Genomic DNA, 13,069 nt, shown 5'->3' with positions numbered 1-13,069 from the left:
GGGCTTGGAGCAGCCTGGGACAGTGGGAGGTGTCCCTGCCCATAGCAAGGGTTGGAATGACATGATCTTTAAGGTCCCTCCCAACCCAAAGCATTCCATGATGCTGTGACAGGAGACAGCTTTTCTTGGACTTACAGCCAGGTCCATTTTCTTGCCCAGATGGACAAAAGTGACTTTTTGTCACTCCCAAGCCTCATTCCCAGCTGGCAGTGCTGACATTGGTCACTTTATTGGTCACTTTATTCTCTGCAGAGCTCAGCTCTTGCTCATCCCTCCTTGCTCTCCTGGCCATTGCCCTCTCACCCTGACCCCTGCCTGCCCTGTCCTGCTCTGATACCCCCAAGGAGGCTCTGGGGGATTTTCTAGACCATATCAGCTGTTGTCTGCCTTGGGAATTGTTAAAAATAGGTTAGAAACTGTTGTAAAATAGTTGATAGATGGTTAAGCATGTACTGTTAGTTTGGTTATTGTATTGTAGAAGGGGTTAGAAGGGGAGTTATGAGAAATCTGGTACCCAAGGTACCATAACACACCTCAGTGAAGTGCACCACGAGCCAGCCTGGACAGAACTGTCATGGGCCAATCGAGCGCCTTAAACCTTCATGCAAATGAAGAATCCAAAAAGAAACCAATTCAAAGGGACAAAAAACAGGATAAAAAGGGGCTTCTGACCCTCTGAATTGTGCTGCTCCATCGGGGCCATCGCTGCTGAGCAGCCCCAGCGCCGGCGCTGCTCCATCCTCGACGGGAACGCTCCTGCTCGGCCCATGCCGAGCTTTAGGCCTTTCTTTTTTTTTTTTTAATAATAAAAGCTGAAATCACTTTAGTACCGGGAGCCTGCTCTCGTTTTTATCAGGAATGTCCCACAAACTGCCCACAGCAGGAAATGGGATGACCTTTAGGGTCCCTTCCAACCCAAACCATTCCATGACTCCTGGAGCTCCATGAGGTCTCCCCGCACCTCCTCGTCCCTCCGCCTCTCCGCACACTCCGCGGCCGCCCTTTAACCCGCGCTCTGAGCGCTGGCACAGCTCGCGCCCATCGCAGCCGATGTTCGTGACACTGGCGGCCCCTCACGACAGCAGCCGCCTGTCGCGACAGCCGCAGTCCTCCGGGGCGGCAGGGGGCGCTGCGAGGCGCTGAGGGCCGGTGCCGCCGCCATGGCCCTTCCCGGCATTCCCTATGAGCGGCGGCTGCTCATCATGGCGGACCCCAGGGACAAGGCGCTGCAGGATTACCGCAAGAAGCTGCTGGAGCACAAGGAGATCGACGGCCGCCTCAAGGAGTGTGAGCGCGGGCACGGCGGGCCGTGAGGGGATGGCGGGTGGGCGTCTCTGAGCGCCCCGCGGCGCCCGAGAGGGAGCGCGGCGGCCGCGGCGCTGCCCGCGCTTCGTCATGGGCCTGGCCGGGCCCCGGGGGCGGACGGGGCTGAGCGCTGCCAGCGCCGCCGCTGGGTCCCGGTCCCCTTGGGAGAGCTCCGGAGGGTCACGGAATCTGGGAGTCATTTAGGTTTGGAAAGATCTCTGGCATCAGCGACACCAGCCTGTGGCTGTCACCACCTTGTCAGTGGACCAGAGCACTGAATGCCGTGTCCAGTCGTTCCTTGGGCACCTCCAGGGATGGAGACTCCACCATCTTCCTCGGCAGCCTTTCCCCAGTGACCGACCTCCCTTTCTGTGAAGAAATTCTCCCTGATATCCAATTTAAACCTCCTCTAGCCCAGCCTGAGGCCGTTCCCTCTCCTCCTGTCCCTGTTCCCTGGAGCACAGCCCGACCCCCCCGGCTGTCCCCTCCTGGCAGGAGCTGTGCAGAGCCACAAGGGCCCCCTGAGCCTCCTTTGCTCCAGGCTGAGCCCCTTCCCAGCTCCTTCAGCCTCTCCTGGTGCTCCAGACGCTTCACCAGCTCTGTTCCCTTCACCCCATTAGCTCAGGGGTCCTTACTGGTCTCCCAGTCTCACTCTCCCTGCAGCTTTGCTGCTGGAAAAGGGTCTGGTCCTGTGCTCCTGTGCTCCTGTGGGGTTGATCACCAAAATCCTGTGTTTCTTTCCTCTTTCAGTAAGGGAACAGCTGAAAGAACTCACCAAGCAGTATGAGAAGTCAGAAAATGATCTCAAGGCCTTGCAGAGCGTTGGGCAGGTACGTGAGGGAAACGAGGTGTTGGCTGTTGAGGTAACCTTTACATCCATTTTTAGCATCAGGAAAGTGGGAACAGTGCAGGTAAAACAAGCAGGAGCTGATGGCTCAGGGATGGTTACAGGTGTCTGAGTCCTGCAATGTTAATTTCCCTTGAGGCTGATGCTGTATTTACTCTTTTACAGATTGTTGGTGAGGTTCTTAAACAGCTGACAGAGGAGAAGTGTGAGTACACTGAACTGTTATATTCTCTGAGACTGTGGAAATCATGGAGCCATGGGATGGTTTGGGTTGGAAGAGACCTTAAAGAGCATCTCATGCCAACCTTCCAGTGTCCCAGGCTGCTCCAAGCCCTGTCCAGCCTGGCATGGAACACTTCCAGGGATGAGCAGCCACAAAATAATAAGCTTTTAAATTTTAAATCTTGTTAAAGTTACAGAGAAGAAAAGAATTAAAGTGTTGGTGATCAGATTATTGGCAAAAAGCATTCTGATTAATTCAGAATCACAGCTCAGAGGATAAATAGAGTAAATTTGGGTTTTTTCTCCAATTTTCTTTCTGCAGTCATTGTGAAGGCTACAAATGGACCAAGATACGTGGTTGGCTGTCGCCGTCAGGTAATTGATCTCTGTGAATATTCATTTAAAATTTGCTTTTCTCTGGAATATTAGAATTGCTTTTCATCCACTGGGTCCTTAGTGGAGTGGTTTTTTTTCTTTAATGTGCACACCACTATTTTACACTGATACCTGCTCCCCTCTCCCTTTGTAGTGGTAGCAGTGTAACTTCCTGGTGGAGACAAAATAATCCACAGCATTTCCAGGACCTTGCATGTCTTTTATGATTTTTATTGAGTCAAAACTCTGCCCTTCTGCCTGATTTTGGACCCTCTGAAAATTAATTATTATGAAAACCGATTGTGTAATTTCACAGTTGCTGTGCTGTGACTGTTGCTGTCACGCTGCTGAGTTTCAGATTTAATGTTATTTTACCATATATCTTAATCATGGAATGGTTTGGGTTGGAAGAGACCAAAGTTCATCCCATTCCAGCCTGCCATGGCAGGGACACCTCCCACTGTCCCAGACTGCTCCAAGCCCCATCCAGTCTGGCCTTGGACACTTCCAGAGATCCAGGGGCGGCCAGAGCTGCTCTGGGCACTCTGAGCCAGGGCCTTCCCACCCTCACATCAGGAATTCCTTCCCAAAATCCCATCTAAACCTACTCTCTGTCTATCTAAAGCCATTATCTTTATCCATATATTTTTTTCCCTCTTTCTGGAGAGAAACTGATGTTCATTGCAGAATTTTGGGACATAAGTAAACTTAATTCCACTCTGGGGCATGTGAGGTAATCTTGATGTTCTGTGTTGAAACAGAGCTGAATCCTAAGGGATAGTTTGTCCTTGGATGAACCAGCACTTTGGAGTTTATTCTCCACTAAAAACACTCTTTTATCTTAAAAGATCCTTCATTTGCTACCAGAGGCTCAAAAAAAAAAGAAAAAGAAAAAGAAAAAGAAAAAACCAAACAGAAAACCCTGATTGTTTTCAAAATGTCAAAATATCAAAGACAAACAATTTCTCCTGGACTAGAAGGACGAGTTTTTGATCAAAGCCCTGCTGGCTGAGCTGCTGCTGCTCAAGAGGGAGGAGAGCAAGGCTATTTAAGTGAGAGCAAAATCACTTCCCTATCTCAAGTGCATTAGCTAAGAAGGTCAAGTGGTTTCTCTTTGTTTTCTTCTCACTGCAAAATAACTTCAGTCTGTTGGGCAGGGTTGAATCTGAGAGAATTCCAAGGTGTTATAAAGTTCTTTGGTAAGGAAGCTGGAAAGAGGCCTTAGTAGGGACTGCAGTAAGGGATGGGGGACAGCTTGATCCTAAATTCTTCCAGAGGGTCAAAGACCCACGTGGCAAGGGACAATGGGAAACTTCCAGCAGTCCTGGAAAAGAGTTGTCAAAATCCTCTTTTAATTCCAGCAAAACTGAGTAGGGTATACTGGAATGTGTTTAAAAATCCCATAAAAATGGAATAAGCAGACAAAAACTGCTGAGGCAGGAGAGGAGGCATCCAAGGTGAAAAAGTAATAATTGAACAGCTGACTTCAAAGAGGGGGAGTAATGACACAGGAAAATGTTGAAGTTTTTGTGAGGGTTGTTTAGTTATTCTGAAGCAGCTGTTCCTGTGTGGAGCAGAGGGCAGGATTAGATCCCACTGATGCAGTCAGATTGACAGCAGTAAAATTAAAAATTAATGATGGACTAGAAAACAGTCTTTGTTTTAAAAGAGGTGGAGGTAAGTTAATGGCTGCTTGGTGTGTCACTCTGTAGCCTTGTTTTTTCTTGTGTGTGATGGAGCAAGGAGTGCAAACTCCAGTGAACATTTTGGTTAAAATCAGGATTGCATTGGAGTGGGGTTCTAACAGAATTCCTTTTTTTGGGACTAGCTTGACAAGAGTAAGCTGAAGCCAGGGACAAGAGTTGCTCTGGACATGACCACTCTGACTATTATGAGGTAGGATTCTGCTCTTCCTGTCAAACACTACACAAAGGCTTGAATAATCACTTCTGCAATGTTTTGTAAACATTTTCTGCAAAGCAGTGCTAAAGTAAGGACAGTTGTTTTGAGGGAAGACTGGTGTATCTGTTTTATATGATTTAAAGAGAAATTGGTTGTTCTTTAGAAAAATAATTAGAGTATTTTCAGCCATGTGAAATAATGTTCATATTGCTGCACAATTTATGGGAATGACTTTATGAAGTTATAAAAGTGTCTACACCATACAAATATCTCCTCTTAACTCTTGTTTTCCAGATACCTGCCCAGGGAAGTGGATCCACTGGTTTATAACATGTCTCATGAGGACCCAGGAGATGTTTCCTACTCTGAGATCGGAGGCCTGTCGGAACAAATCCGAGAGTTACGGGAGGTACCCAGTGCCTCAAACCCCCATCAGATCCTGATCCATGCTCTCAGTGAAGCTTTGCAGGGCAAAACCACCTTGGGTCTGTTCAAGGATCCTCTCAGATCAGTGCTTTTCATGTTTCATTTGAAGTGCTTGGACTGGGATTAAAATGAAGATGATCCTTTAGAGAGGAGGCTTTAAAGGATCCAGCACCCTTTAGGCTGTGGGAGTACCTTGAAGTTCAAGTAGTAGGCCCAGCTAAGCAAACTGGAATTTTGCTCAAAAACTTCCAGAATTGCTCTGGGGAATGGAGTTAGGACAGTAGGGATGTGATTTGAGCAAAGAGCATTGAGAGGAAGCAGCAATTGCAGAGCCAAGGCAAGGGAGTGGATTGATCCATAGGATCTCTCACATTTTCTTATTAAACTGGTTCTCACACAAAAATGCTGCCAATAAATAATGCAGCTAGGTGAAAAACGGGCTGGAATGTGCATCATTAACTGCTTTAAAACTCAGAGGCTCAGGTTGCTCTCTGTCCCTTCACAGGTCATTGAACTGCCACTGACAAACCCAGAATTATTCCAGCGTGTGGGAATTATCCCTCCAAAAGGCTGCCTGCTTTATGGCCCCCCTGGTGAGTCTCAGCAAAGGGCAACAAGTGTTTGCTTGTTGTTTTCAAACTGTGGCAAGAGCCTTCTTTGTTTCTCCTTCTTTCCCTTTTTATTTTTTCCTTTTTTATTTTCCGTTTTTATATTTTCTTTCTTCTCTTTTTCCTTTCTCTTTTTTCTTTTTTCCTTTCTTCTCTCCCCTCTCTCTCTCCCCTCTCTCTCTCCTCTCTCATCTCATCTTCAGTTTTTACTTCCTCTTTTTTTTCCCCCTTTTTTCTTTTTTTTCCTTTTCCTTTCCCTTTTTTCTTTTTCTTTCACTTTCTCCTTTTTCTCTCTCTTCCTTTCCCTTTCCTTTTTCCCTTTCCCTTTTTTTTCCCCTCCTTCCTAAGTCACTGGCAGGCAGTGTTGAGTCAGTAAATAAACAGCTTCAATCTCTTGTCTCTCCAGGCACAGGAAAAACCCTTTTGGCCAGAGCAGTTGCCAGCCAGCTGGATTGCAACTTCCTCAAGGTGTGTAATGGCACTGCCCCCACACCCATGGGGTCTGGTTGCTTTCCAGCCTCCTCATCCTCCCCTGTCCTTCCCAAGGTGGTGTCCAGTTCCATAGTGGACAAATACATCGGCGAGAGCGCTCGGCTGATCCGAGAGATGTTCAATTATGCCAGAGATCACCAGCCCTGCATCATTTTCATGGATGAGATCGATGCTATTGGTAAGGCTCCTGGTCTGAGGGGTGGCTGGGCTCTCCTTTAAAGGCTGGAGTCAGCTGTAAAGCCAATTCCCCCCCCCCCCCCCGTTTAAAAGGCAAAAATCAAGTAGCAGAACTGATGGGTTTGGTGTGCTGCAGGTGGGCGCCGCTTTTCCGAAGGCACATCAGCTGATAGAGAAATTCAGAGGACTCTGATGGAGGTGAGTGTCCAATTCCTGACTGTGGCCTGCACAGCCACATCAAATAATAGTACAGGTGTGAATTGTTACCTGGGATCTGGCTTTGCAGAACCTTTTCTGGGTTAATAAACTAGAAGTGAACTAAGTGCTGCTTTTACAAAAGGCAGCTGGACATCCTGGTAACTCAGCCATGAGTTCAATGTGGAGACTAATTGAATATTTTTAAATTGCTGAAATTATTTGGCATATTTTCTTTTGCTTACTGCTGCTCCCTGCATCTTTGAAGGTTTGCACAACCCCCCTTTCTGTCTCTTTTAGTCCCAAAGACAGTCTGTAACATTTTTGGGCTGTTGCAGTTGGATTTTCAAAGCTAGGAGGAGCACTTGTATTTCTTTGTTTCTGCATTCATTGCTTCGATAAACTGGGTTGTGTGAAGAGAATATTAAAACCACTGGTGACAATTAGAAATTCTGAAGCTAATGGGAACCTTCCTTAGCCTGTGTTTGCAAACAGTTTGCCTGTTCCAAAAGAATGTGTCTGCCTTCCATAGAGAATTAAATCACTGTGATCAAAGAGCAAGTGCTTTGAGTGTTCACAATGAAATGCCTTCCTGTGTGTGGATTAGTATTCCAGAAGCTGTTCTTCAAGTCTAATTGGAATGTCCTGGCCTTGGTGCACTACAATCCAAATGTGTCAGGCAGCCATTGGCTCCTTCAGTCCTTGCAGTATTTTCTTCGCCTCATTGTTTTAGTCAAGTGTTTCATGTTTGAGCTCAGCTTTGCTCAATGTCCTTTTCTGTGGGGAAAGCTCTTCATTGCTTGGGATGGAATATTCAGGGAGCTCAAGGCCTTGTAGGATTTTTTTTTTTTTTTTACTTCAGAGCTTTTCATCTTTGTGAAGAATACTTAGGCAGGAAAACAAATTAAACTGGGCAGATTGGGGGTTGTTTAAAACCAAAGTTCTGTTCTCTGTTAGTTGTTGAATCAGATGGATGGATTTGACACTCTGCACAGAGTTAAAATGATCATGGCTACCAACAGACCTGACACCCTGGATCCTGCCCTGCTGCGGCCCGGAAGGCTGGATAGAAAAATCCGTGAGTTTCTGCTTCCCAGTGGCTGGGAGGAGAATGTGATCCCTGGCAATTGTGGGTTTCTGCTTTGATTGAAGCTGTAATTCTTTCTAGATATCGATCTACCAAATGAACAAGCCAGATTAGATATTTTGAAGATTCATGCAGGTCCTATCACTAAACATGGTGAGATAGGTAAGTAGAAGTTCCCTGGATGTCATTCCTGCTGCTCTTTGTAGGGATGGGAAGAGGGTGAGTTGTTACAGTGATTCTGACTGTATTCCCACCTTTATACTGCCCACATAACTTCCCCTCTTGGAATTCTACTTGCTTTATTTTTAAATGCATCCTGATTAAACTGTTGTTAAGTCTTTGAAAAGGAGAACTGAATATAAACCCTTGAGCCCAGCTGGAAACTGGAAAAGCAACAAGGTTCTCATCAGGCAGTTTCCTGTTTCTAATGGAATGGCTTAGTGCAAGTAAAGAGTGTTTTCATTCACCCCTCAATGAAAGAAAGATTGCTAATGAAGGAGTCTGAAAGCAACGATCTTTAAAAGTCAGGGAAAAACCTTGGAGTTTGGAGATGGCATAAGCAGAAGTGTGGACGATTCTCTCAGGAGTGTAAGGGGAGAATAACAGGATAAAATGGGGAGGGTTTATTTAAGGTCTGTGTTACTCTGAGCTGCCCAGAGTCCTGCTTTCACAGTGACTCCTCCAGCTTTCTTGGGGGAAGCTGGGGCTGGGCTTTGCCTTTAAAGCAGTGCTGGCTGCCTGGGAGTGCAGCAGAGCCCCAGGGCCCTGTGCCACCCCCACCCCCTCTGTGCTGACAGCAGCAATTCCTGCAGCCCCTGGAGCTGATCCCAGTCACCATCTGGCTGCATCAACAGCTGCAGCTCAGCTCAGGGACAGCAGGAGAGAGCTGGGGGAGGGCCAGGGCTGGGCACTGCTTTTCTTAGCAGCAGTGCTGGCTTAAACCTGCACGTGGCTGCAGGCTAAGGAGAGAAGGAGCTCCAAAGCAAATCATGAGCCTGAGGTAAAGTTCTTGGAGAGAAATTTCTTAAAAGGCATGGAGTGACAGCACGAGGGGGAATGGCTTCCCACTGCCAGAGGGCAGGGAGAGATGGGGTAGTGGGAGGAAACTCTTCCCTGTGAGGACAGTGAGGCTCTGGCTCAGTTTTCCAGAGAAGCTGTGGCTGCCCCTGCATGCCTGGAAGTGTTCCAAGGCCAGGTTGGATGAGGCTTGGAGAAAGATGCCCCTGGCCATGGCAGGGGTTGGAAGGAGATGGTCTTGAAGGTCTCTTCCAACCCAAACCATTGTGGGATTCTGGAATTCTCCTTCATCTTGGGTCTTTGGCACTGCAGTGGGATCATTCCTTTTGCTGTTCAGCAAGCTGAGGTGTCAGGTCCTTGCTAAATTCCTGCATGTGATGTGGAAAGACTGTGAGGCTCAGCTTTGATACTGCAAAAGGAAGGCCTGAATTTAGCAGCAGGGTGAGGTGGAAATTGGATTAAAATCCAAAGATAAGGATTTGCTCAGGTTCCAGCATGAGATTCTCCTTCAGTCCTGGTGTCTGCTGAAAACCCTAAACTCACAAACCCTGCACTGTTCAGCCCTGTTCATTCCCCTCACTTACGTTTTTTAACTTTCCAATTATGAATTTTTTTAATATATCATTGTACTACATGGAATTAAAATACAGCTGAAGAACTAATCATCCTTAGGAGCTTTTGGATTCTTGAGATAAAAACATTCAATTGAAATGTTTTGAATTTTATACAGAAGGGAAACTGAAAAGTTCTCCAGGGAATTAATAATTTTAATAAGCAGCCTTGCAAAAATCAGAACTTGCTGGAGGCTCAACAGTGGTTTAGAAATTGATTTCCACTGAATTATAACCATGGCCACTCTTTTAGCAAATATATGTGCATAAAACATCAGGCTTAATATATTAGAACACTAAGTGCCTGTAGTAGATGGAGTGTTGGAAGTGGAAAGGGACTGAGTTATGACCACTTGGAGAAAAGTTTTCTGGGCTTTTACAGCATTTCAAGGATAAGAACATTGCCTTGATGGAGCTTTTGCACTTCGTGTTGATTCTTGTAACCACAAGTTGGTAACTTTGGGATTTAATTGTATAACATGAGCTTTTGGCTGCCACACATTCCTGTTTTAATGGAAGGGCTGATACAGCTGCTGATCCCAGTTAATTTATCAGCCCAGTGGGCAGCTCTGCACTGAAATCCAAGTTTGGTGGCTGGATGTGTATTTTATTGGCATCCCTAAGGGGAAGGGTGATTTATTCCTAACGGGTGCTGGTGTTTTGTGAACAGATTATGAAGCAATCGTGAAGCTTTCAGATGGCTTCAACGGAGCAGACTTGAGAAACGTCTGTACTGAAGCAGGTAATTCCTTAACTCTTCATTTGGATGTGCTAAGTCTTGGATAATGCTGAATCTTGGAGCTGTTCCTCTGTGGATTAAACCCAGAAGCTCAGAAATGTTCTGCTGGAACATTTCACTTGAGCTGATCTGAGCCAGCCACTTGCTGGATGATCTTGATGTGTCCCACTGTCTCATTAGAACCAGATACATTCCAGAAACAGGGATTGAACTAATTTTTCTCCTTTTTGGAGAGAATTCAGGGCTCTTGGTACCCATGTGCCTGCAGAGTTGATGCTGTTTTATGCTTTTTTCACATGAAAATTTCTGCACTTGAGGTTTGCCTGCACGGGCAGGCTGAGTAACACAGTCAATGCACACTCAGAGTTTAAACAAGTTTTCTTTTTAGCACTCCCTTATTTCAGAAAGGTGAATTCCCTCCTCTTCCCAACATCCAAGACATGGGAAGGTCATGTAGATAGTGTAACCTGGATCAGTTTTCATTTGAGTTTGAGTGAAACTTCATGTTGTGTCTCTTCACACTGTTCAATCCTTCCTCCCTCCCAGGGATGTTTGCGATCCGTGCTGATCATGACTTCGTAGTTCAGGAAGATTTCATGAAAGCTGTCAGGAAAGTGGCTGATTCCAAGAAGCTGGAGTCCAAGCTTGACTACAAACCTGTGTAAATTAACCATAGAATTTGTGATTGATTGTACACATCCTACTGGGTTAATGCCTAAAAAAAAAGGAGAGAAATAATGTACCTCTTGATTATCATTGTAAGGTGTTTGTGTAGCATGTAGCTAGTAATTTTGGGAATGCTAGTTGCAAGTTGGCTACAGGAGTGTGTTTTCTGTACAATTCTGAAATGCAATGTTCATTACAGCCCAGGCTCAGTAAAAATGTGTGGAGATGTGTTGTTCTCTTAGCAATTATGGTGGGAATTTATAAACGTGCCTGAAGGGATTCACAAACAGAAGAAAGTCAGTTCATTTCTTGACTTTTTGTATATCAGTAAATCTCCTTTCCCCAAACAGTTTATGAATAAAACCTGTTCAAATCTGTTTATCCTGGTGGATTTTGTGTGTAGCTCTCACAAAGAGGTGAATTTTCTGTCTTCTGAGTTGGAGCAGCAACTTTTCTCTGGTGTAAGGATTGGAGTCCTGTGCCTGCTATACCAAACAGAGGCAGCCCGACCCTCAGAGAGAGAAGGCATTGGTGGGGTCTGGACAAAAATCCTTTCCATGAAGGAATTTTTCCCTAATACTCAATCTAAACCTCCCCTGGCCAAGCCTGAGGTCATTCCCTCTCCTCCTGTCCCTGTTCCCTGGAGCACAGCCCGACCCCCACCCACTGTCCCCTCCTGTCAGGAGCTGTGCAGAGCCACAAGGTCCCCCTGAGCCTCCTCTGCTCCAGGCTGAGCCCCTTCCCAGCTCCCTCAGCCTCTCCTGGGACTCCAGGGCTGTTCCAGCTCTGTTCCCTTCTCTGGACACTCTCCAGCCCCTCAGTGTTTCTTGTCCTGAGGGGCCCAGAGCTGTCCCCAGGCTGGAGGTGCCTCAGCAGTGCCAGCACAGGGGACAGGCACTGCCCTGCTCCTGTGGCCACTCTGTGCCTGGTACCAGCCAGGTGCCTTTGGCCTCTTTGCCCACCTGGGCTCACTCATTTGCTGCTGAATTCTGGAAATAGGATTTACCTGAGCTGGTGTTTATTTATTGCAGTAAGTAAACAAAGTGGTGGTGGTGGTTTTAAGGGCATCTGCTTTATTTTTATTTTTATTTTCCAAGCAGTTCCACCCCGAGGGGTGCACACAGACCCACTGCACTGTGCAGTTCACCTGAATGTTGGACTGGAGCAGCAATGCACTAAATTGCACTTCTGGCTACTTCTAATTATCCTAATTGGATTACTCTGGGCCTGCTCAGCTGACAGGCAAGTACATTAGATTAGCTCTTGACTTCCCAGGAAACATACAGCATCTCCCTGGCAATTTTAACAGCTGTAGTATTATTTCCTTTCCCATCACAGATCAAACAGATGGTGTAAGGTGTAGAACAGTTAAAACAGGACAGGCAACAATATTTCCCTGTTTATATGGCTGTTAACAGACCTTTCTCCCTGTTGTGGCTGTGTCAGGAGTGTAAAGATGCAAATCTCAGGTTTAGTTTTAACAGCCTTTTGAGTGCAGCTCGTGAGAACATGAAATCAAAGTCCATTTCTGGGCAGAACAGTGATGCAAACAGCAATCTGAGCCTCTGGCTGGTGATTGTTGAAGCTTTCTCCAAGTTTTATTTATTAAAACAGCAGAAAGGTGCACTAGAAATAAAAATTGAGACTCTAAAATTCCGGTGCTAGTATTTCCAAAAGGACACTTCCAATTTTATTTAAGCAACCAACCCATTGAGTTTGCTTACTTTGACTAAGCTTCCCTCAGAAATTCCACTGACACCAATGTAGAATTTTGGTTCACTGAAAAGCAAAGGAATGAAAAACTGCAGCTTAAAGTGAAATCTCATAGAATCATAAAATGGTTTGTTTTGGAAGGGAGCTTAAGGACCATCCCATTCCAACCCCCTGCTATGGCAGAGACACCTTCCACTACCCCAGGCTGCTCCAAGCCCTGTCCAGCCTGGCCTTGGACACTTCCAGGGATCCAGGGGCAGCCACAGCTGCTCTGGGCACCCTGTGCCAGGGCCTCCTCACCCTCACAGCCAGGAATTCCCAATTCCCAATCTCCCATCCATCCCTGCCCTCTGGCACTGGGAGCCATTCCCTCGGTCCTGTCCCTCCTTCCCTTGTCCCAAGTCCCTCTCCAGCTCTCCTGGAGTTCTTAGAGCATGGGACCTCAAAAAGCAGAAAAACAGGTTCTTGCCCCAACACTGAGGTGTCTGAGGACATCATTTACACGAAGAGGAGTGTAAATGATGTCCAGAGTAGAGTGTAAATGATTCCAGAGTAATTTAGGTGGGAAAAGAGCTCTGGGACCATCGAGTCCCATCTGTGAACGATCCCCAGCTCATCCCCAGCCCAGAGCACCGAGGCCACTGAGGCGTTCCATGGACACCTCCAGGGATGGGGACTCCAAACCTC

General features: G+C 46.5%; 1 protein-coding gene across 1 annotated transcript; it reads left to right on the top strand.

Moving 5' to 3' along the window:
* The first annotated feature begins 1,160 nt into the window (after nt 1–1,160).
* PSMC6 (proteasome 26S subunit, ATPase 6) lies at nt 1,161–11,048 on the top strand. The gene is made up of 14 exons (XM_059850643.1): nt 1,161–1,287; nt 2,056–2,135; nt 2,318–2,357; nt 2,697–2,749; nt 4,578–4,645; nt 4,946–5,060; nt 5,583–5,670; nt 6,092–6,153; nt 6,232–6,355; nt 6,491–6,552; nt 7,507–7,627; nt 7,718–7,798; nt 9,935–10,006; nt 10,550–11,048. The coding sequence occupies exons 1-14, from the start codon at nt 1,161–1,163 to the stop codon at nt 10,666–10,668; spliced, it is 1,212 nt and encodes a 403-aa protein (XP_059706626.1). The 3' UTR covers nt 10,669–11,048.
* Nucleotides 11,049–13,069: the final 2,021 nt, after the last annotated feature.

The sequence above is a fragment of the Haemorhous mexicanus genome, chromosome 6 (assembly GCF_027477595.1).
Source record: "Haemorhous mexicanus isolate bHaeMex1 chromosome 6, bHaeMex1.pri, whole genome shotgun sequence".
Taxonomy (NCBI): Eukaryota; Metazoa; Chordata; class Aves; order Passeriformes; family Fringillidae; genus Haemorhous; species Haemorhous mexicanus.
This window is presented reverse-complemented; position numbering and strand designations above follow the sequence as displayed.